Source organism: Lepus europaeus, chromosome 5, assembly GCF_033115175.1.
Source record: "Lepus europaeus isolate LE1 chromosome 5, mLepTim1.pri, whole genome shotgun sequence".
Taxonomy (NCBI): Eukaryota; Metazoa; Chordata; class Mammalia; order Lagomorpha; family Leporidae; genus Lepus; species Lepus europaeus.
This window is the reverse complement of record NC_084831.1, coordinates 32790453-32815086: the sequence shown is the minus strand read 5'-3', so window position 1 is coordinate 32815086 and position 24634 is coordinate 32790453. Positions and strand designations below refer to the sequence as shown.

The following is a 24634-nucleotide window of genomic DNA, read 5'->3' as shown; positions in this document are numbered from 1 at the left end:
TGGCCCAAGTCCTTGGGCCCTGCACCCACATGGGAGACCAGGAAAAGAACCTGGCTCCCGGCTTCGGATCAGCGGGATGCGCCAGCCGCAGCGGCCATTGGAGGGTGAACCAACTGCAAAGGAAGACCTTTCTCTCTGTCTCTCTCTCTCACTATCCATTCTGCCTGTCAAAAAAAAAAAAAAAATATATATATATATATATAAAATGTTATATAAGCTAAAGAAACATTACTTATTATATTCTTCAAGTTCTGTAGAGAAAGAAAAGAGACTACCTCATTTAATACCCATAGACAACTTTATGAACAAATAATTATTATTGCCATTTAATAGTTAAGGAAATATATTTTTGCCAAAGCACTTGCTCATGATCATATGGCTAGTAAGTAGGAGAACAAGGACACAAACCTGGTATTTGTTCTTCCTCATTTCTCAAGGGAAAAGACAGTCTGCTACCAGTTGAATTTTCTAATGGGGTGAGAGTTACTGTAAAGGGTACTAGTTTGGTTTGCCCATGATCCCAATTAAGTCTAAACTCTGAGAATATCCTAATTTCAAAAATAACAGTGTACCTGAAAACTTAAAACTCTTTCACTACAAAATACCTCAAAGTTCCAGTGGTGGGGAATTAGCAAATATTCTTTTCAACGTTTGGTTGAGGTAGAAAAATCTTCAGAGGCCAAAAATGAAGATGGAAAACCGAGAGTTTTAATTTAGCTACTGACCCTGCTGCTGCCAAAGGGGCTTTGCTAGTCTTTCTGAGAATCTTGTCTTTCTACAGCCACAGTTAAGACACAGATGAGGCCTTGCACCCAAGCTGGGCAAGGACGTGAACCTGAAACTGCCGCATAAAAACCAGATCAGCTCCCTCAAATTTTTACCCCTTAGTGACAAGATGATTATGTTGATAGGAAGAATTTCTGCTGGACTCTGGGCAAGCACAGGAATGGAGTTCAGATACAGTTCCTACGCTGTCTAGTACTCCAGAATAGTATGGAGCTATTTCTAGGTGCCTGGCAGAAACAAACCCAAAATTGGGAGAATTTGATTCACTGCAGGTATCAGAGTGAAGTACCACTGCAGATAAGCACATGGTCCGGACCTAGACAGCCCTTCAACGCTTTAACAAACCTAACATAATGGGGAGTCCGTAGATGTAACCCCAAGGACTTTCAGATAATAGAAATATATAGCGATTGTGAATTAAGTATTTGAAAATGACTTAAAGAACTAATGAAATGGGGCAGGAGTTGTGGCATAGCAGGAAAAGCCACTGTCTGCAGCACTGGCATCCCATGCTGGCTCAAGACCAGTTGCTTCACTTGAGATTCAGCTCCCTGCTAGTGTGCCTGGGAAAGCAGCAGAAGGTAACCCAAGCACCTGCGTCCCTACCGCCCATTTGGGAGTCATGGAGGGAGTTCTGGGCCCTTGGCTTCATCCTGGCACAGCTACAAATGTTACGGCCATTTGGGGAGTGAACCAATGGATGGAAGATCTCTCTCTTTCTGTCTTCTTCTTTCTTTGTAACTCTGACTTTCAAGTAAATAAATAAATATTAAAAAAAAAAAAAAAACTACAGGGGCTGGTGCTGTGGCGCAGTAGGTTAATGCTCTGCCTTTGGCACCAGCATCCCATATGGGCGCCGGTTCTAGTCCTGGCTGCTCCTCTTCCAATCTAGCTCTCTGCTATGGCCTGGGAAAGCAGTAAAAGATGGCCCAAGTTCTTGGGCCCCTGCACCTACATGGGATCCTGGGAAGAAACACCTGGCTCCTGGCTTTGGATCGGCGCAGCTCTGGCCATTGAGGTCATTTGGGAAGTGAACCAACAGAAGGAAGACCTTTCTCTCTGTCTCTTCCTCTCACTGTCTGTAACTCTACCTCTCAAATAAATAAAATCTTTTTAAAAATTTTTTAAAAATACAGAACTAAACAAAGGATTAAAAAGTGGAAAAAGTCCAAATACTATTTTTTAAAGGCAGATTTAGAGAAAGACTAAATTGGACACCTAGATATGAAGCTTAAATTTCAAACCATTAAAATTAAAAATTAACAGGTATATATGTAACTTAAACATAAAAAAAGAATTAACTGCAAGAATCTGTAAGGAATTTCCCCATATTAGCACACAGAGAAAAGAGATGGAAATGTTAGGAAAAGAAACAAGGAAAATAATATTAGAAGACTCATTAGATGGTAAACTTGAAATCTAGAAAGATGAATTAGAGAAAGGCAGCATTGAAAAGATAACTGAGACTTCTCTAGAATGTGAAATACAGACAGATACACACCTTAAAACATCACAGTCTTACTAAAGAAAACTAAAGTCAAAAGAGAAGATAGGATCAAACAGAGTAATACCTTCAGAGGAATTAGTTAGCTGACAGCACATTTCTTGGTAGCAGCAGTATAAGCCAAAAAATAATGAAGTAATATTTTCAAAGTACTGAGAGAATGTAGTCATTCACCTGGAATTCTATATTAATTTGTAGTATTGTTTCAGAATTAAGGTAAAATCAAACAATCCAGAAAAAGCCAATACAAGTAGATACTAAATATCAACTAGTAAAGCAACTGAAAAATATATTTTAAGAGGAAGGTAGTTGAACCAGAAAGTAAGAATAGGATGCTACACTTGATCTTAGCCAAAAGGCCTAGAAGCAATAAGAACAAGATGCTAGAAGCAATGGTGAAGAAAGAGATTGGTTACATTTGAATAAAACTAATTAAGTACTGCCTATTACTGTGTCTACCAATTATAAGACCAAAAGTGACCAATTGGTAGGGTAACAATATAGAACTAAATTACCTCCATCTATACAAGCCAAGAATACTTAAAATATTCTCAAGTTCTTTTATTTTTGGGACTAGAAATAAAGATGAGTTTTAGACTTTGTTGAATCAACTCTGCAGTTAAAATCTTACAGGGGTCCACCAAAAGATTTCAACTAGAATGTTTAACTTCTAAATCAATGGAAGGGGGAGGGAGAAGAAGACTGAGCTGACTGAGAACGAAAAAAAAAAAAACAACAGTTGAAAATCAAGTTGGCCACCTTCAAAGCACAATGTTAGGTTGGGACAGCCACTCAGAGCTCAAGGGGATGGCGGAACTGGGTAAGGCAGGAGGGTGAGTGAGTGGGCCAGGTGCCCAGGTGGTGGCAGAGCCTAGGGATATACAGCCGAAGTTCCTGCAGACTTGGGCATGCACTTGCATCACTGCGCTCAAAGCCAGAATGATGAAGATAGCTGCATCCTAGTCGCAGTTCTACTCCCAATAGCTGCCTGCCTGTCTGCCATGTCCACACCAGCCCTATACTGCTTGCGTCTGGTATTTGATCATCAATGTTGTGGTCCTGTAGATTTTACTGAGCCCGTTGGCTGACCAATATCACTTTGAGTCCTGAACTAGGAGGCGACATTGAGTTCATATAATACCAATATGTGCATAACTACCACAATTTCTCATGACCCCGATATGTGCAGTGGCCACTTATTGGCATTCAAGCAACACACTGCCTGGCTCATCCTGTTCTTGTTACTGGATCTTCAATTTTTGCCTGAACACATTGGTTACAGTCACTGTGCTTATTTATTCAGTAATACATAAGTCAACTGCCTCCTAATTTCCCCGGCAGAGATGATATCATGTCAGTGAATCCTACCTGTTTGATTGTGACTGTTCTTCTGCTTATCAGCAATATCTTGACTTAAGCATTACTTGATTAGCTGCGTTTGAAACTGTTACCAATACATCAATAGCAGGAATGCCTCTGATGTCCTGGTTTATATCACCAGCAATAACACTGAAATGTTACCTCCACTTTATGATGCCACTGTTAATGGCTCTGCTAAGGAGCCACCACTGCCTTCTGTGTCTGCCAAAGCCTGGGAGGGAGGCAGTAGAGCTGAGAACAACAGCTTGACTTCTCAAACATCTGAGCAGTAGTTCTGCAATTCGACTGCTGAGATGAGCTCTCCAAATTTCCTTGCTGCTGAAATGCTACATTTTAAAATTTGGTTGTGAAGTTGAAATCTTCCATCGTTTTACACATTTGCTTGAGCTAGAACACTGTGATAGATTAGCTATAGAGTTCTTTCTGTAGGGGTGGGAATCTAAGGGACTCCATTAGAGCATTGAAGCTGCCCCAAGCTATGTATGGATAGGCCTTGAGTCAAAAGTCTGGTTTTATACCCTTTGAGGCAATGATTAGTCATACTTTTTCTCTGTTCCCTCTATCTGTATGCAAAGTATAAAATAAAAAATTACACAGTACTTTGCTTAAACCATCCAATGTATAGAACAAACCTTTATGAAAACAGAAATGTTGATTGTGTAACCATTGCTGTAAGAGTACACAGGCATACCCACACCCATACAAATAACAAAAGAGTTTCCCTATTATCCTTGATGATTTAAATTCAACGACCATTTGTATTTGCTGGTCATGGGCTTTCTTGATGGACTATATTGAGACTATTAGATAATCTCAGGTAGCAAGGTTAGTAACTCCAAGCTTGGGGATGGAACTGGTTTATTTGGCACTGAATGGGAGTTGGTTTCCCCCTTTTACTTAGTGTTCTACTTTTAGCCTAACCCAAAGAGAATATCTACTTGCTTTATCAAGTGGGATGACTGTTATATATTTACCTTATATTATGGATAAGAGTTTTTCTTTCTTCCCTGCAAGGTACCTCCGACTAGTGTGATTTTCCCAGTATGCCTTGCCATCTTTGAAAACGTCTGTCTTCAGGAAAACAAGGGAGGTTGTGCTCCCTGTGGAAGGCCCCTATCTGTACTACCTGAATTGCAAAAGAATTTTATATTTCCTGTGTTCAAAGTTGGCAGCTTTCCTGTTGTTCATGATTTTGCTGTAAATGAAAGTTTTTGCAATTAAACTGAAATTTGCCCATATCCAAGAAAAAAATCAGTTAAATGGATATGTGAACAATAAGACGGCTCTAATAAATTCAGGTATATCAGTTACCATAGGAAATAAGCTTAGACTCATTAGTTTAGTAATACATAGATTTTTTTAAATCTAAATATTTGATCTTTACTATAGGCACTGCTTAGATATAACAACATAAAATGCTGAAAATAAAAGATATATTAGGCAAGCTTTTGTCACAATTAATTTGATATAAACTATACTAAAATCAGACAAAGAAGACTTTGATTCTAAAAAGTGTTAAAGAGATCACTACCTAATGGTTAAAAAAAAGTACAGTGGGATGTCATTGTGGCTCAGCAGGTTAGGCTGCCACTTGGGACATCAGCATCCATTGGGCACCAGTGAGTCCTGTCTGCTCCACTTCTGATCCAGCTTCCTTGATAATGTGCCTGGGAGGCCGCAGAGGATGGCCCAAGTGCTTGGTCCCCTGCCACCTACACCTACATGGGAGATCCAGATAGAGCTCCAGGCTCTGTATCTATTTGGGGAGTGAGCCAGCAGATAGAAGATCTCTCTCTGTCTCTCTCCCTCTCTGGGTAACTCTGTCTTTCAAATATATAAAAATAAATATATTTTTAAAAGTACAGTTCACAAATTAAAGAAGTTATAAAATATATAAAATATATTACATATATAATAAATATATAAAGCAAAAATTGATAAAATTAGATGACCAAATTGGAAAATTTAAATTAGAGGATTTTAAAAAATACATACCTCTCAATAATTGATAAATTAAGCATATAGAACTTGATATATAATTCAGTGCAAGTGATCAGTATCAAATCTGTTGATCATTTTTAAAAACTAGTTTATTCCTGCTTAACAGGAACAAATGATTTGAAAATAAATTTTTAGATGCCATTTATAATAATGGAATTATATAATATACCTAGAAAAACATATTAATAAACAATAGTTATTTATAAAGGAAATTTAAAAATCTGTTTAAGAATAAGTCCATATTAAAGAAGTCTTCAAGAAATGATAACCTTTTCCATTGCAAAGGTTCAGTGTCATACATAGCGAAGATTATTTCTTCTATGTTATCTATATTAAAGAAGACATTCATATTTTAAAAAGTCTTAGCAGATGGAAAAGACTTTCATGTCTTTTCTAAAAAAAGATTTAGTTATTTATTTGAAAGTCAGAGTCACACAAAGAGAGAAGGGGAGAGAGAGAGAGAGGTCTTCCATCCTCTGGTTCACTCCACAGTTGGCCACAATGGTCAGACCTGTGCCTATCCAAAGCCAGGAGCCAAGACCTTCCTCCAGGTCTCCCACACAGGTGCAGGGGCCCAAGCACTTGGGCCATCTTCTACTGCTTTCCCAGGCCATAGCAGAGAGCTGGATCAGAAGTGGAGCAGCTGGGACTTGAACTGGTGCCCATATGGGATGCCAGCACTGCAGGCCGTGGCTTTACCTGCCACAGCACAGGCCCCTGTCATGTCTTTTCATTTCAGAAGGCTCAATTATTATACCTAAAAAAGATTATGCCTATACAAATTAAGATTCATTTCAATTTCAGTCAGAATCTTCATAAGATTTTTCTTAGGAATTTGAAAAGCTGATTAAAATGTATCTAAAAGCTAAAAGAGAAAGAATAGGAGTGGGTGTTCTGGTGCAGTGATTTAATGCCTGCATCCCGTATTGGAGTGTGCCAATTTGAGTACTGATTTGAGTCCCAGCTACTTCACACTTCTGATCCAGCTTCCTGCTGGTGTGCCAGATGATTGCTGAAGTACTTGGGTCCCTACCACCACATGGGAAGCTCAGATGAAATCCCTGGTTCCCTCCTACATGTAAAGCACGTAACAGTGCAAGGATGGTCACTAAAACTTTTTTGAAGTAGTAAACAATTTGGAACAACTTTAAATGTCTATCAAAAGAGAATGACTGGGACTGCTGCTATGGTGTAGCAGGTAAAGCCTCTGCCTGCAGTGCCTGAATCCCATATGCACACCGGTTTGAGTCCCGGCTGCTCCACTTCCAATCCAGCTCTCTGCTATGGCCTGGGAAAGCAGTGGAAGATGGCCCAGGTCCTTGAGCCCCTGTACCCATGCAGGAGACCCAGAAGAAGCTCCTGGCTCCTGGCTTCAGATCAGCTCAGTTCCAGCCTTGCAGCCAGCTGGAGACTGGACCAGCAGATGGAAGACCCCTCACCCCCACCTCTGCCTCTCTGTAACTCTACCTTTCAAATAAATAAATGAATCTTAATAAAAAGAAAGAGTACATTTTGATGTATACACATAATGGAATATTATTAATAGTTAAAATTATCTGGAGCTGTATTTATCAATGTGAATAACTTATAAAAACATGATGTTAAAAAAGATTATAGAATGTGTATAGTATAATACCATTTATATAAAATTTAAAAGCATGCAAATGGATATGTACTTATATAATAAGATATAAAAATATATGGGTAATTGTTACCTCTGTGGTAGGTAGAAGGGAAATAGGAGAGAGAAAGGGCACAAGGGGAGACTCTACTTTATCTGCAAATTTATTTATTTAACAAAAATCTAAAGCAAAGGTATCAAATGTTTGGATTAATTAAGTAATACTTTGGTATACTTTGAAATGTATTTAAAATAGGAGCCTCCATTATAAAACTCATATAGCAGTCACTTTTAAAAAGATTTACTTCTTTATTTGTAAGGCAGAGTTACAGAAAGGCAGAGAGAGAGAGAAAGAGAGAGAGAGAAATCCTCCATCCACTGGTTCACTCCCCAAATGGCCATAGTGACTGGGAGCTGGGTTGAACTGAAGCCAGGAACCAAAAGTTTCTTTCTTCTAGGTCTCCCACGTGGGTGCAGGGGCCCAAGCACATGGGCCATCCTCTGCTACTTTCTGAGACCATAGCAGAGAGCTGGATCAGAAGAGGAGCAGTTAGGGCTCAAACCAGTGCCCATATGTAGCAGCTTTACCTGCTGCACCACAGTGCTGGCCCCTCGCAGTCACTTTTACTCATCCAAATGAGATAGCAGTCTGTTAGCATACATAGCCTCTATCTTTGTGTCTAGGTCTGTGTATTTCTGTTTCTCATCTAGGAGCCACCATCGCCTTCCCACAACTTCTTCAAAATGGGCATGAAGCTAGAAGCTGTGGACAGGAAGAACCCTCATTTCATTTGCCCAGCCACTATTGGGGAAGTTCGGGGCTCGGAGGTGCTTGTCACTTTTGATGGGTGGCGAGGGGCCTTTGACTACTGGTGCCGCTTTGATTCCCGAGACATCTTCCCCGTGGGCTGGTGTTCCTTGACTGGAGACAACCTACAGCCGCCTGGCACCAAAGGTAAATGCCCAACTATAGGCATTATATTATAGGGTAATAGAATTACCCAGTTCTGTCATGGTCAGCATATTTTCACTGGTGAGCTTAGCCAGTAGGCAGAGGAGGAACAAGGGCCAGCAACTTAGGTAAAAGCCAGGGTCTTCCAGAGAATAATCAGAAACAGTGACAATTAAATGTCGATGAAGCTAGTCATGGAGTTCGCCATAAAGTAAAAATTCCTTGCTTAAAATATCTGGTTTTATTCTCAGGCAATTAGCTTCACCTCTCTTTACTTCTGTCCCTAAAACATTTCAGAGTTTTAAGTAAGATCATTCTCAAGGCAGACATCTTCCTTAGGCCTTAGGGGTTTGTACATAAGCTGAAGTAACATTGGATTGTAGAAAGTCTCAAGAACCACTGTGACAAAGTAAAAAAAAAACCTGAGCTTTGAAGTGAGACAGACAGGGGTTTGAGTTCTAGCTTTGTCCTTATCAACTGTGTGACTTTGAGCAGTTAATTCATTTCTCTTAACTTCAAATTCCACATCTATAAATGAATACCTACTTCATAAAGTTATTGTGAGAAATACGTGAGATTACATGAGTAAAACACGTCTGACAAATGACAAGTGCTAAACAATTTTTATTGTATTACTGCTATTACAGTTATGTACTGTGTTGCATTTATTATAATTACTATATATTACTATCATATTATAATAGTATTGTTATAAAACTAATAACCACTACCAGTGGGAGAGTATTTATAAAATACTAGAATACTGTCACAGACTAAATGAATGATAATGATACTTACGATGATGATAGTGGAGACCAACCAGGATAGATTTTGATTTTTTGAGATAGTTGCTCTTAGTAAAGAAAATAACAATCATCATCTCTTCCTCTTAAGTCTGGGAATCTGAGGGTGTGGAAAGTTACCTGTTGTCTCAGAGCCTCTTTTCTAAACCTTTGTTGAATTAATTCATTCAATTAGCCAAATATTTATTGAACACCTAATTATAAGCCATGCTAAGGATACGACAGTGGCAAAGATGAAAAATATTCCTCCTCCCTCATTGCACTTCTGTTCTAGTGGAGTGAGACAGAAAGTAAACATAGAAATAAAGAAATAAGATAATTTCAGATAGATAATTTCTATAGATAGAAATAATTGTGCCTAAGAAAATATAAAGTATGATAAGATAGTGGCAGTCAAGGTCTGATCATGAGATGATAATTTTGTTTAATAGTTTAAGTGTAATTGACAATGGCACATATTTAAAGTGTAAAATTTGAAAATTTTTGATATACATATCTATATGTACATAAAACCATTTCCACAATCAAGCTAATCAACATACCAATCATCGCCAAAAGATTCTTTGTGGAAGGAGAACTTCCTGAGATAGAATTTATTTTCAGGAAAATTTATCTGAAAAGTTGACATTTGAATTGAGACTTGAATAATGAGAAGGTGCCATCCAAGGAAAAAGAATTCCAGGCATGCAGGTGAGACAACTAATTCTATGGTGCTGGGACATGAATGAATTTGCTGCATTTCGGGCCAGAAAACAGACCACCCTGATTACACTGCATTGCCTGAGTGGAAAGGGGTACAGAAGTGTTGGAGAAGTGAGCAGGGGCAAATCTGTAGGACTTTGTAATCCAGAGTGAAAATTTTGGATTTTATTGTGAACATACTGGGAATCCATTAGAGGGTACTAGCAAGGGAGTGATGATATCTGATTTCCCTTTTTGAAAATCACTTGGACTTGTATCTAGAATATAAAAGAACATAATTCAGCAATAAAAAAGACAAATAATTCAATTTAAAAATAACCTAAAGATTTGGATAGATACTTCTCAAAAGCTGTATAACAAATGGTCAGTAAGCACTTCAGGTGATCAGCATCATTAATCATTAGGGAAATCAAAATCACAGTGAGACACCATTTCATATTCATGGGTATAGCTTTCATCTAAAAACAGACAATAGCAAATATTATTCAGGATGTGGAGAAATAGTGCTGATAAGATTATAAAATGCAGCAGCCACTTTGGCTGTTTGCAAATTATTCAAAATGTTAAATATAGTGTTAGTATATGACATGGAAGTTCCACTCATAGGTTTATCCCCAAGAACATAGAAAACATATGTCCACACAAAAATGTTTCCTGAGTGCTCACAGCAGCATTATTCATAATAGCCCAGAAATTGTAGCAGAACAAATTTTCAACTCATAAGTGGAAAATAAAATGTTGATATATACATAAATAAAACACTATTTGGCAATAAAAGGAATGAATGTGTGCAAAAATGTATCTTAAAAGCATTATGCTAAGGGAAGAATGCACTTTAAAATAATGTGCATTGTAATCTGCATGTGTGTGAAATGTTCAAAATATGCAAATACAGAAAAACTACAGAAGTAGATTAATGGTTGCCAGGACGTGGCAGGTGAGGAAGGGAAATGGTATGTGACTCCGAATGTGTATGGAGCTTCCTTCTGAGAAAATGGAAGTGCTCTAAAATTAGGTCATGGTACTATTTGCCCAATTCTGTTGAATACATTAAAAAAACACTGAATCATGCCAGGTGAATTTTCTGGCATGTGAACTATATGTCAACAAATGTGTTATCTAAAAAGTCTCTTAGGCTGCTCCATGGAGAATGGGTTTCATGGTGGCAGTGGTGGATGAGGAAGACATGAAAGCTGTGTAGGTTAGGATAGTGGCACTGAGATGAAAGGAACTTGGGGCAGGGTGAGGAGGAAATGCGCTTCTTGGCTCATCAAAGTATCACTCTTCTATACATTGCAAGAAACAAATACCCTGGGGTCTGTAAAGAAACTCATGGCCATCCTTCTGCATCCCTTGTGAAGTAAGAGCACCTGAGAAGCACCTCAGATCTGGTAGTGGAGTCAATTTTGTTCACTTGAGGCTAAAACAAAGTAAGCCTTGGTGTGCCAGACTTTCTTGAGGCAGTAAACTGATTTTCTCACCTTCTGGCCTGGAGAATTCTGTTTTCTGACTAGTAAATCTCTTAGAGCAGTTGAGCAGAAGAGCTGAGAGTCTGTGTCCAGGAATTGCTGGCCATGCATTTCTTTGATTGTATACCATGCTGATAAGAAATATGACTCACCGTGTAGCTGATGCTTCCAGGGAAGTTCATTGAATGTTCTCTTCTGTGTCTCTCTGAAGACTTTAGATTCTTTTCTTTTTTCTTTTTCTTTTTTTTTTTAAGATTTATTTAGTTATTTGAAAGAGTTACAGAGAGAGGTAGAGACAGAGAGAGGTCTTCCATCCACTAGTTCACTCCCCAAATGGCTGCAACGGCGGGAGCTGAGCCGATCTGAAGTCAGGAGCCACGAGCTTCTTCTGGGTCTCCCATGTGGGTGCCGGGATCCAAGGACTTGGGCCATCTTCTACTGCTTTCCTAGGCCACAGCAGAGAGCTGCTTGCTTTGTGAAGTAAGTCTCGGCCCTGAGACTTTAGATTCTTAAGAAAAAATGTCTTGGGGCCAGTGCTCTGGCATAGCAGGGAAAGTCGCGACCTGCATATGGGTGCCAGTTTGGGTCCCAGCTGCTCCACTTCTGATCCAGCTCTCTGCCATGGCCTAGGAAAGCAGTAGAAGATGGCCCAACTCCTTGGGCCCCTGCACCCATATGGGAGACCCAGAAGAAGCTCCTGGCTCCTGCCTTCAGATCGGCACAGCTCCAGCCATTGTGGCCAGTTGGGGAGGGAACCAGCAGATGGAGGACCCCTCTCTGTCTACCTCTCCTTCTCTCTCTGTGTAACTCTTTCAAATAAATAAATAAATCTTAAAAAAGAGAGAGAGAAGATGGCCCAGAAGGGAGAAAGAGAGACAGACAGACATGGACAGACAGACCCACTTCTTTTACATGGCATTTCTAGACAGGTTCTTCAGTCAGCATTCCAGCAATGGACTGGTTTCCTCCAACTCTCTCCTTCCCCACTTCATTCCCTCTGGAAGCCCTACAACAGAGCTTTCCATAATAACAGAGTTTCAGGCATCTCAATGTTTTGGCTAACGAGCAAGTGATACTATGTGGAAAAAATGTAGTTACACAATTCATTTCATAAAACAAGATGTTCTCTGTATGCAAGCCTGTTCGCTTTCTAATAATAATGTCTCCTCTTTCTACCTTCTGGTCATTAGTGAGCAAATACATAAACATTCAAAGTATGATGAGAATGTTTCTTGCTAGTGGTAAATAGGGGGAAACCTCAGAATTCACTTAATGTTCTTTTACACACATTGTTTTATTTTCCTGGTAACTCTGAGCTAAGTATAATTATTTTCAGATACTTTTTATTAGGAAACAGAAGCTCAGAGGATGAAATGACTTGGCTCTGTTGGTAAGAGTCCAGAGGGAGAGACTGTGGAGCTCTTTTGGCAAAGCAAGCTGTCAGGACTGATGTCACTTTGAGCCATGTTGTCCTTATACACATCTGTATAGTGTCTCCGTTTTCCTTGGGTCTCTCTTCTTCAAAGTTTCATTTGAAACACTGAATTTTGGCTTCCAGATCCTGATAGGGAAAAAGCAGTTCAATCAGAGGATTGAACTGGGTTCAAGTCTCAACTGAGCTGCAAACTTACTTTATGTCTTTGAGCCAGTCGTGCTTACATGTAAGAAACTGAGCTACCTCCCCCACCCTTCTGGATGGTTTTTTGTTTTATCATAAGCAAGCCAGACAGGATAAAGGGTTGTAAATCAAGTCTTTTGTTAGCTTTGTCCCCACCTTATTGGTCGACAATTTGGTCCTCAAGATTGTACTTAAAAACCTCATTACTGCCAGCCCTTGGGATCTTCCTCTCTTGGAACCCTCCTCTGTATTTAATGTCCTGCTTAAATTTTTTGAAAACTTGATGGCCAAAAGTGAGAGTAACAAAGGGCATTAAGACTATGAAGAGCCTGCAGTCACTCAGCACCTGCACTTGGACTTGCACACCTCTGCACCTGAAACTACCCATAGCCCTTCCACCAGCTGCTTTTTCTTTTTCTTTTTCTTTTCTTTTCTTTTTTTTTTTTTAAGATTTCTTTATTTATTTGGAAGGTAGAGTTAGACAGAGAGCAAGATCTTCCATCTGCTGATTTATTCCCCAAATGGCCACAACAAAGCTGGGCCACTCTGAATTCAGGAGCCGGGAGCTTCCAACAGGTCTCCCATGTGGGTGCAGGGGCCCAAGCACTTGGACCATCCTGTGTTGCTCCCCTAGGCATACCATCAGGAAGCTGGATCAGAAGTGGAGCAGCTGGGGATTTGAACCAGTGCTCATATGGGATGTGGGTGCTGCAGGTGGCAGCTTTACCTGCTACGCCATAACTCTGGCCCCAAGCTTCTATTTCTAAAAAACCACAACAAGTATGAGGATATGGTTTCTTCTGTAAGCTTCTGGTGGCTGTTATCCTCCTCTTGTGTGTGCACTATCCATGTCAGAAAAGGTAGGGACATGTTGGTTAATAAGTAAAGCACATTCTTTGGTATTCTTAATAAGAATAGCCACTCAGGTGTTTTTCCTTTTGTCCTTTCAAATCATCTAGGCTTTGCCCTTATTTAATGTTTCATCCTTATACACTCACACAGTCTGTCCTTATGTCAGCTTTGAGCTGGTAACTCTCTTTATTAATTCATCTATGCAGTAGATAGTTGTAGAGCAGCCCATGTTAGCAGTTCTAGGCTCAGTGGAGGTTATAGAGAAACAACTACCTTCCAGATTGATTAAGTTCCTAAAATGAGAAAATGGATGTGCAAATGCATGACACCATGTAAAACATAGTAGATGCCTGCTATATGTTTAACTGTATCAGAATTAAGAAGTTCATGCACCTTGAGAAAAAGGAAATGCACACAGAGCCATGGAATTGTCCTGTTTAAGAAAATATATTTATGTTATAAGGTTTTTGCAATGAATTAGTACTCCCATAACTGATTTTCTCCTGACTATATGCATATGGTACACAAATAGAAACAAAAATATGGAGAAATGAGATGTGTGACGCTAGATTATGAAGCAGGGAATTTGGGTTTTCCCACTGATTCTATTTATATCTGCCCAAGGGATGGAAGAATCCTGTTCTGTGCCTTTCATTTTCCTTAAGCTGCTTCTTGGGACTGTCCATTCTCTCTCTCGCCTTCACTAACTCCAGTATGGGCAGGCATTGTTAAATTGCCACTTGGGACCCCTGTATCCCCTAGCAGAGTGCCTGTTTTCTAGTCACAAGTCCTCCATTTCTGATCCAGTTTCCTGCTAATGTGCCTAGAAGGCAATAGATGATGGCCCAGATAGCTGAGCCCCTGCCATCCATATGGGAGACCCAGATGGCGTTCTGGCTCCTGTCTTCCAGCTGGCCCAGCCCTGGCTATTGTAGATATTTGGGGAGTGAACCAATAGATGGGAGATGTCCCTAAATATCTCTATGTCACTCTGCCTTTCACATTTATAAAAAAATCTTTAAAAAGACAAAGCTACTCTAGATGTCTGCAAATGGTAGCAGTTTGAGGTATATGTAACAAAACAACTGGCATCTCTCAGAGTTCTGTAAATAATGAGATGTGACTTACACAGTTCATAAATTTGACCACACCTGCTGCTTTTTGGGGAATACATAGAACTTATATAGCTTTTTTTTTTTTTTTTGGCCAGCTTTTAGTGTAACACCTATTAAGTGCTAGCATCAATATGTATTGACTGGTAAAATCCTCTAATTTTTTTAGAGAAAGCTATTTCTTTTTTTTTTTTTTTTGTAATTTATTTTAATTTATTTGAAAGGGAGAGAGACATACAGATATAGACAGAGCGCTCCCATCCTCTAGTTCACTTTCCAGATGCCTACAACAGCCAGCCAGGTTGAATCTAAGAACTCAATCCATGTCTCCCGTAACTATTTGAACCATTACCTGCTGCCTACCAGTGTGCATCATTAGGAGGCTAAATCAGGAACAGAGCCAGGACTTAAACCCTGGTACTCCAGTATGAGATACAGGCATCTCAAGCAGCATCTTAACTGCTATACCAAGCGCCTACTCCCAGACCCTCTATTTTAATACATGTAGATGATTCCACCATATTGGTGGTCTTTCTATTTTTTTACTTGTTGAATATTATGGTTAGTGCAGCATTAAGCCTGTGATTAAAGAGTGGACTCATACTGTGTTTTTGCAAAGATTAAAAAATGGAAGGAGGGGGATTGAGGGAAGGAAAGAAAGAGAAAAGAAAGTAGGTGTATCTTCTTAGAATTGTACCTATGAAATCTGTTCTCTTTATACTAATAATTTTTAAATTATACAAAAAATCATTTTGGACAGCAATAATATAAACTCTGTTACTAAGTTTTTTTCTTTAATTTACTAGATGATTTTTGAAGCTGTATTACAATTTAAAATGAGAATTTCCAAGTCTCAATGACTGTCTAGAAGAAAAAATGTAAACACTCAAGAGGATGAGGGAAACTTAGCAAAGTTAACAACAGAGCAAAGAAAAACAGGTTGTAATCTTTTAAAATTTCTTTCTTGTGCTAAGGACAGCTGGAACATGCTTATTTGACCATGTGGCTGACTAGCAGGTGTTGTGTCACAGTAAGCATCTGTCCACCTCTCTGAGCAGCCTAGGTTTACCCGACAGACTAGCAGATCATCTCTGGGAAGATACAGCCCTCCACTTGCTGAAACTGCTGCTGTCACACATTTGAGTTTCAGTAATGAGGTTTTTATTTTTGTTGTTGTTTTTTAAATATGTATTTATTTATTTGAAAGGCAGGGTCACAAAGAGAGGTCTTCCATCAGATGGTTCACTCCCCAGCTGGCTGCAATGGCTGGAGCTGTGCTGATCTGAAGCCAGGAGCCAGGAGTCTCCTTTGGGTCTCCCATGTGAGTGCAAAGGCCCAAGGACTTGAGCCATTTTCCACTGCTTTTCCAGGCCATAGCAGAGAGCTGGATCGGAAGTGGAGCAGCTGGGACTTGAATTGGTGCTCATATGGGATGCCAGCAATGCAGGCAGCAGCCTTACCACTAGGCCACAGCACCAGCCCCAGTAATGAGGTCTTGAAGTTGGCTAGTTAGTCAACATGCATGGTTTTGTCAGTTATCCTTCTGTTTTCCCTACCCCAGGAAAAATGTGGTGTATCTTTTCAGTTACAGAGGTCCTCTACTCATGCCTTAGAAATAAGAGTCAGGAGGGGGAAAGGAGCTGGTATGGAGTAGAAAAAGTGTTAACTAAGCCAGACAGGAACAGGAGGAAACCTATGCTTTATTAAGCGAACTGGAGTTTAGAGGATTAGAGTTGTAACCTTGGCGTCAGCCCAGCTGGAAGCACATAGCTAAACCTAGCCAAGTTGAATAAGGCTAATAAAAAACACATCTTCTAAATTATTGTGCTGAGGCAAATAGTATACTTCCATGAATGAAAATAAGATTCCAAGATTGTCATCCAAGATACTGATAAACCAAATGGGTTTTTCCCTGTTCTTTTTTTCTTTTCCGTTATTCATGTTCTCCTATGGCATGTAGACACACACACACACACATACCCATAGACACACAATCTGGGCTGGCTTACATTTTATGAATGTTTCCAATTCTGTATGCTTTATTGTTTCTACAGAGAATAGAAATCTGATGATAAATTATTTTTGGTAACAAAACTGCTTACCAAGAATTATTTAGAGAAATCTAGAAGGCAGCAGAATTATAACAGCATATTTAGTTTCTTATCTTTTATAAAAGATTTATTTATTAATTTATTTGAAAGAGTTACACAGAGGAAGAGAAAGAGAGAGATAGAGACTCTTCCATCCATTGATCCACTGGTTCACTCCCCAGAGGGCTGCAACTTCTGGGGCTGGGCCAGGCTGAAGCCAGGAGCCAGTAGCTTCTTCTACATTGCCCATGTGGGTGCAGGGTCCCAAGCACTTGGACTGTCTTCCACTGCTTTCCTAGGCATATTAGCAGGTAGCTGGATCAGAAGTGAAGCAGCCAGATCTCAAACTTGTGCCTATGTGGGATGCCAGTGCCTCAGACAACGTTACACACTTATGCCACAATGCTGCCCTCAGTTTCTTCTTCTTCTTTTTAAAAGATTTATTTTATTTATTTGAAATAGTTACAGAGAGAGGTAGAGAAGAGAGAGAGGTCTTCCATCCGATGGTTCACTCCCCATATGGCCACAATGGCTGGAGCTGTGCTGATCCAAAGCCTGGAGCCAGGAGCTTCTTCTGGGTCTCCCACGTGGACACAGGGGCCTGCAGTCTTGGGCCATCTTCTATTGCTTTCCCAGGCCATAGCAGAGAGCTGGATCGGAAGAGGAGCAGCCAGGACTAGAACTGGCGCCCTTTTGGAATGCCGGCGCTTCAGATCAGGGCTTTAACCCGCTGTACCACAGCACTGGCCCCCCTAGTTTCTTCTTTTATTCCATTATTTGGAGATATACTGCTATTTTGCTTGTTGGTTTCGTGGAAAGAGCATAGACTTTGGACACCGGAGATATAGGTTTAAATCCTAGCTATATGGCCTTTAGCATGCTTTTTTTTTTTTTTTTTCATTTGAAAGTCAGTGAGACAGAGAGATTCCATCCACTAGTTCACTCCCCAAATTCTGACAACAGCTAGAACTGGGCCAGGCTGAATCCAGGAACCATGGAATTCAATCTGGGTCTCCCACGTTGATGGCAGGGACCCAAGTACTTTGAGCCATCATCTGCTACCCTCCAGGACACACATTAGCAGAAAGCTGGATCAGACACAGAGTAGCTGAGGCTCAAGCCAGGCACTCTGATATGGGATGCAGGTGTCCCAAGTGACAAGCTGCTGCACCAGACAGCTGCCACTCGCAAGTCTTTTAACCACTCCAAGCTTAGTTTCCCCATCTTTAACTATCAAAGTAGGATGACTGTCTAAGGAAAAAGCACTTATGTAATTGTTTGAGTTGCAAGAGGAAGTAGCTATTTTTTTTTTCAAGGAATATCCTTTACTTGAAAGAATAACTAACTTGGATACTTGACAAACATTTTTTCCAAAATTAAATGAGCTGCTCACTTTAAGGAAAACAACCTATAAATGTTTACTGGCAATGATGAATGTATGCTTCCAAGTGAAAATCAGAATTTTAGAAAACTTGTATCCACCAACATGAGCTTAATGAGTCACTCTTTACCATATTGTCTCCCACTTAGAAATTACTTGATTAAGATTTAGTTAGTTGCCTTAAAATAAGTGTGAGATTGGGCCAGCATTGTGGTGTAGTGGGTAAAGCCGCCACCTGCAATGCTGGCATCCCAAATGGATGCTGGTTTGTGTCCCAGCTGCTCCACTTCCCATCCAGCTCCCTCCTAATGGCCTGGGTAAAGTGGTGGAAGATAGCTCAAGTGCTTGGGCCCCTGCCACCCATGTAGAAGACCCAGATGAAGCTCCTGGCTCTTGACTTCAGCCCTGGCTCATCCTTGGCCATCACAGCTGCTTGGAAAGTGAATCAATGACTGCAAGATCTCTCTCTGTCTCTCCCTCTCTCACTGTAACTTGGACTTTAAAATACATAAATAAGTATTTAAATAAACGTGACATGTCAGAAAGGTAAAAAGTCAGAATCCTAGGGACTGGTGCTGTGGCCCCTTTAAAAAAAAAGAAGAAGAAAAGAAAAAAAATGTTCAGCATAATAAAGAATTTAAAAAAAAAAAAACAGTTAAAAAAAGAATCCTAGTATTTCAAGGTTCAAGGAAACCTCAGAGGTCATCAATTTTTTTAAAAGATTTATTTTATTTATTTGCAAGACAGAGTTACAGAGAGAGGTAGAGACAGAGAGAGAGGTCTTCCATCCGCTGATTCACTCCACAGATGGCTGCAATGACTGGAGCTGTGCCAATCCGAAGCCAGGAGCCTGGAGCTTCTTCTGGGTCTCCCACATAGGTACAGGGGCCCAAGGACTTGGGCCATCTTTTATTGCTTTCCCAGGCCATAGCAGAGAGCTGGATTGGAAGAGAAGCAGCCGGGACTAGAACTGGCGCCCATATGGGATGCCAATGCTTCAGGCCAGAGCTAACCCACTGTGCCACAGCACCGGCCCCGTGAGGTCATCAAATTTAACCTCATATCTAATTCAGTTCTCACCTTGAAAGTGTCCCTTATAAATGTTCATTTGTCCTTACTAAAATTCTTCCATAAACAGAGATTGTAACCTTCCAAAGGACTATATTCCAGTTGTGATAGTGCTGATAGTTAACAATATTCTTTTTAATTTTGAACTTAAATATGCTTTCCCCCAGTATCTCTCCATGGGCTTGCATTTATTTCTAGTTTCATGTGAGCATTTTCTCGTAGCTCTTGGTACTCTTGCTTCCCCAAGTCTTTTTTTTTTTTTCCTTCAGCTCTTTCTGGGACTGGGTAGTGTCTAAACCCTTCCTTATCTTGGATTCTCTTCTCTTGGTCTATTTCAGTTTACAGTATTGTGCTTACAGTGGACTCCACCAGACAGGGATGGTTTAATCAGTGCAGAGTGAAGTAGCATTCTCATTCCCCTTAAAAAGGGACCATACTCTGACCTAACTGATTAAAGTTAAAGGATTGCATTTTTAAAATTTTTGTATTCTCTAATGGTCACAGTAGATGCTTAATGTTTGTTATTCCTTGTCTAGTCTCAGCACAGGTAGAACTGAACTTCAGCCCAAAAAAGGCTGGGTAAGATAAGGGAGTTTTCTGCTAGTTTGTTTTTATTGTTGTTTTGGTTTTGTTTTTTTTTTGGACTTAGTGGTAGAGTTGGTAATTCCTAAGATTTGGGAAATGTCTTACAGTTGTCTTTTATCACAATTCCTAAGTTGTGATAAACTGAGTTTTTTCCCTAATAATAGTCTTTTATTAGATAAAAAATTTCCTACTCTTTCTCCTGTGACAACTTTTCTTCTTTTAAATCAGTAGGAAAATATAGTATTTTCTCTCCAGAATCATGGAGGTCTACCTTGGAGCTGAGTTTACTATATTCATATATCAGTAGAGTGTACCCAATTTGGAAATTTCCATAAAGAAAATTGAGGGTCACCAGCTAGACTATAAAAATATGTTTAACCTTTTGTTTATCTCCTGTTTAGTACTATATTTAACTAGTTTTTCTAATGTTGCTTAGAAGTATGTTTAATGAGCACCATCTTAATAAGAAAGGAAGTTAACATTTACCAAGCCCATACAAGGTCCCAAAGACACTGATATACCATATCAGTACACTGTACAAGATCCCTGTGGAATTGATTATGCCCTTGTTTTAGATATGAGGAAGCTGGAGCTCAGAAAGATTAGAGGAAGGAATGAGAACTAAAATTTTTTTTAATCCCTGGGTCATGTCGGACACAATACTTACATCCACATTTGACCTTTATCTCGATTAAACCTCATAACTCATAATTCAGAAAGGTTGTTTGGAAGGACTTGAAGTTAGCTCCGTAGATCTGACTTTGAAATCTATGTTCTCTAAACTATTCCACACTTTACTTCTCTGTTTCTCAAAAAAGAGTTATAGATAACTATTAGTTAAATAAGGCTGAAATGATTGTGAATGTAGAATAAGGTTATGAATGTTAAAGTAATTTCAGAATTGTGAAGTGTGATTGTCAAAAAATGAGCTTGTATAGGTGACATTGGAAATGCGTAGTGAGGCCTAACTGCAAACTCCAGAGCTGTTCAGTAAGCAGCTGATGGTTGGGATATATTGAAATATGTGTTGGGAGAAGAGCAGGAAGGATCAGGAGTGAAAGAGATCCTTCAAAGCATCAATAGCAAGTTACCATACATCTTAATGAGAGAAATCTGCTTTCCAGGGCAGTCACTACCAGCTGTTTAGCTGTAAAAGACAAAATACAATTGGCTCTCACAGGGCAATCACTCATCATTGAGTAAAACTGCCTGTATACATGATTGTGCAACCATATCAATTGAGATATATCATGGAATTAAAAGGAATGAGAACAGCCTTCCAGGGGCACTGGGAAAGACCTCACAAGGTCATCTTGATTACATACAAGTTTCTCTGTCCTTGCTTTCCACCCTCTTGGTACAGCTACAAGTAGTCTGTCTTTCTGCTTTATACCACATAGAAGCCTCTTTGGATCAAGGCTTTTGATGCCTCTCTGGTTATTTCTGCGTTTCAGTGACAATGTACCACCAACTTTTATTTGTTTTATTTTTCTTTATGTTTGTGTATGTGTGTATATATGTTAATATATGTCAAATAATGTTTTCATTTTGACTAAATTTGCATGAGCTAACCCCAATCTCATTTTTAAAAAGTGTGTTAATTGTATTTTCCACATTAAGAAGTTTTTTTTATCTTGTCTTTCTGAATAATATCTGTTGACCTACACCTAGTTTTCAGTGCAATGTATGCATGATGCTAAAATTGAAAATTCAGCTAATTCAATCATGCATGCTCATTGAATTTCTCCTGTGTTTTGGCCAGTATGCTCAGTATATCAAAGAATATAATTTTATTAGAGAAGATCAGATACAGGGAGATATGAGGTATAGAATTGCTAATTTGACTTTCTTCTGCATCCTGTTTAGATTTGCTGTGTTTTTTAGAACCATAGACTTCATGTAGTTCTTTCAAAACAGGAGGACCTTTTTAGAAGTTTATCAACTCTGCTGGTTTTGAGCAAATTATTTAACTTTCCTTAACCTTTATTCTTCATCTGTAAATTAAGGCAGTAGTAGTTATACCTACTCATAGTGTTGTAAGGACTTTAATGAGTTCATGTATTAGAAAAACAGCTGGTACATAGTAAAATTTCCCCCAAAAATGGATCATTTTATACTTTGAGACACAGTAAGTTGCTTCCTCAACTTTTATTTCAATGAGCATTATGGGAGTACCAGTTCTAGTTCCAGTTGCTCTACTTCCAGTCCAGCTCCCTGGTAATGTGCCTGGGAAGGCAGCAGTTGATGGCCTCTGCCTACCACAGAGGAGACCTGGATGGAGTTCCTGGTTCTTCACTTTGGCCTGGCCCGGACTTAGCCTTTTCAGCTTTTTGGGGAGTGGACCAGCAGATGAAAGATACCTTTCTCTTCCTCTTTCTCTCTGTAACTCTGCCTTTCAAATAAATAAATCTTTTTAAAAATGAAGTATTTAGGGGTCAGTGCTGTGGCGCAGTGGGTTATCGCCCTGGCCTGAAGTGCTGGCATCCCATGTGGGCGCTGGTTCTAGTTCTGACTGCTCCACTTCCAGTCCAGCTCTCTGCTATGACCTGGGAAAGCAGTAGAGGATGGCCCAAATCCTTGGGCCCCTGCACCCACGTGGGAGACCTGGAAGAAGCTCCTGGCTCCTGGCTTCGGATCGGCGCAGCTCCGGCAGTTGTGGCCATCTGGGGAGTGAACCATCAGATGGAAGACCTCTCTCTCTCTCTCTCTCTCTCTCTCTCTGCATCTCCTCTCTGTGTAGCTCTGACTTTCAAATAAATAAAATAAATCTTTAAAAAAAATGAAGTAGTTAAGAATTGTCCAGAAATATATAAAGTTCAAAGTAATACCATACACGAACTAAGTCAGTGAAAAGAAGATTGAAGGACACATAATTTATATCATTTGCTGAAGGATGCCTAGAGTTGATAGCCAGATGGTGAACCAATTCCAGGGGAATGAACACGTGAAGGCACAAGCTAGGAACATGCTCAAAAAAGAATAGTCTGAAGGTTGATATGGCATATGGCAGGACACTGAGATCAGACAGGGTAAGCAAATAAGCAGGGGTCATTCAGAGAGACTTTCCTGAGAAAGTAAAAAGAGATCATCGAAGGATTTTAAACAAAGGAGTGACATGATCCTATTTATGGTTTAGACATATCCTTATGATCTGTTAAATAAAGAATAGAGGTAGTAATGGGTGGGCATAAGCAAGAGGTAGGAAAACTAGCAGTTCACTATCTCAGTCAGGATCTGTTTAAGGTAGTGGCAGTGAGATTGGAGTGAAAAACTTGAAATATTTAGGCGAGTTTTCTCTGGCAAAAGCATGTGCTTTTTTGAATCACATTCCTTTAAACTTTCAGTACTAGAGAATCCTAAGCAGGACTAAGATCAGATACTGAAGAAATCATGAACTTGTCAAACCAAGCAAACAGAATAAATGCTGACTTGGAAGCAGACTGTTTTATCAGCCAAATGTGCCACATCTAAGCATGGGCATGTATAAAAACCAGGAAGCTAAGTCTAGTATCAGATAGCAATGTTACAAATCAAGATAAATTTGTGGTCAGAGATAAAATTTCTTCCAACCTTAAAGGCAAAGTGCTCTGAACCAGCTTCTGACAGGCTAGCCTGATTTCTATATATACCTTTTATTTCAAAGATACTCAAAAATTACCATGTGACCACTCATTATTTTAGGTAAGCTCTACTGTCCTTTTGTACACTGAAATGGATTACACATTGCCAAAGTTGGAGCAAAATCAAAAGTTCTCAGAGAGATTAAAAACTAGCAAGTAAAGAAATGGCATTTCTTTGAGAAATTGCTGCTAATATGTACAAACCCTATAGCAACTGGTCCCAATTACTAGAAAGCATTAGGATTGTTTAATGCTAATTCTTAGCCTGGGAAGAATAAGCAGAAAGGTAGGAGAAGAAGAAAAGGAATGTGGTATCCTGGACTGTTTGGACTGTGCAGTCACAAGTTGTCCCACTTTAGCTACAGGGCAGATGCTTATTGGCTGTCTTCTACCAGAGCAGAGATTTGGGGTCCCAAACCATCAGGGTCACAAGTATTGCTCTGCCATAAGTGCCACAGAAATGCTTTTCCTCTCCAAACTACTCTGCTCTTTCATCTCCCATGTAGCAATATAGTAGCAGAAAGTTTTCTAGAATCAAAAGAGAAAAAGACTAATACTATGAATCCAGCACTATAATGGTCCTGTCATATGTTATTTAATATTGTCTTGATAGTAACTGTAAAGGTAAGAACTATTATTTATTTTACAAATGAAGAAATTGCAATGCAGAGAAATGAAGTAACTTACCCAAAATGGTACCTCATGTTCAAGTGTTCATGGATCCAGCTCTAGCTTTGCCATTAATTTCCTGGACTATCTTAAGTATTTTTTCCTCTTTACTCTTTAGTTTTTCCATCTGTTTATTTTAAAAAATGTTAAACTAGATAATATGTAAAGTTCCTTCCAACTCTTAATATTCTGTGTTGGGCAAATCATCCAGTTAGTAATTGGAATCAGACATAAGGGCTTATTGTCTGTCTATATAATTACTTGTGTTATTAGATCTAGTCTGTTAACTTAGGCTTCATGCTTCCTCTCCTCCTAAGCCATTATTAACATTTTATATATTTTATTCTAATTTTTATTCTTTTAAAATAATTTTTAAATATCACATTGTGTATTTACTATAATTTTTGTATTTTTTCACTTA

General features: G+C 39.4%; 1 protein-coding gene and 2 pseudogenes across 14 annotated transcripts in view; 2 read left to right on the top strand and 1 right to left on the bottom strand.

Moving 5' to 3' along the window:
• Positions 1–24634, top strand: part of SCMH1 (Scm polycomb group protein homolog 1) — a 219479-nt gene that overhangs the window by 126448 nt on the left and 68397 nt on the right. For 11 of the 14 annotated variants that reach the window (XM_062191072.1, XM_062191074.1, XM_062191076.1 and 8 more), the window contains one exon: positions 8004–8247. The exons of the other annotated variants lie outside the window; for them this stretch is intronic. In XM_062191072.1, coding sequence (XP_062047056.1) covers positions 8004–8247 — 244 coding nt within the window. The remainder of the gene's footprint in view (positions 1–8003; positions 8248–24634) is intronic. 14 annotated transcript variants of the gene reach the window in all.
• Positions 2557–2661, bottom strand: LOC133761231 (U2 spliceosomal RNA; annotated as a pseudogene).
• LOC133760484 (lysosomal-associated transmembrane protein 4B-like) lies at positions 3098–3942 on the top strand (annotated as a pseudogene).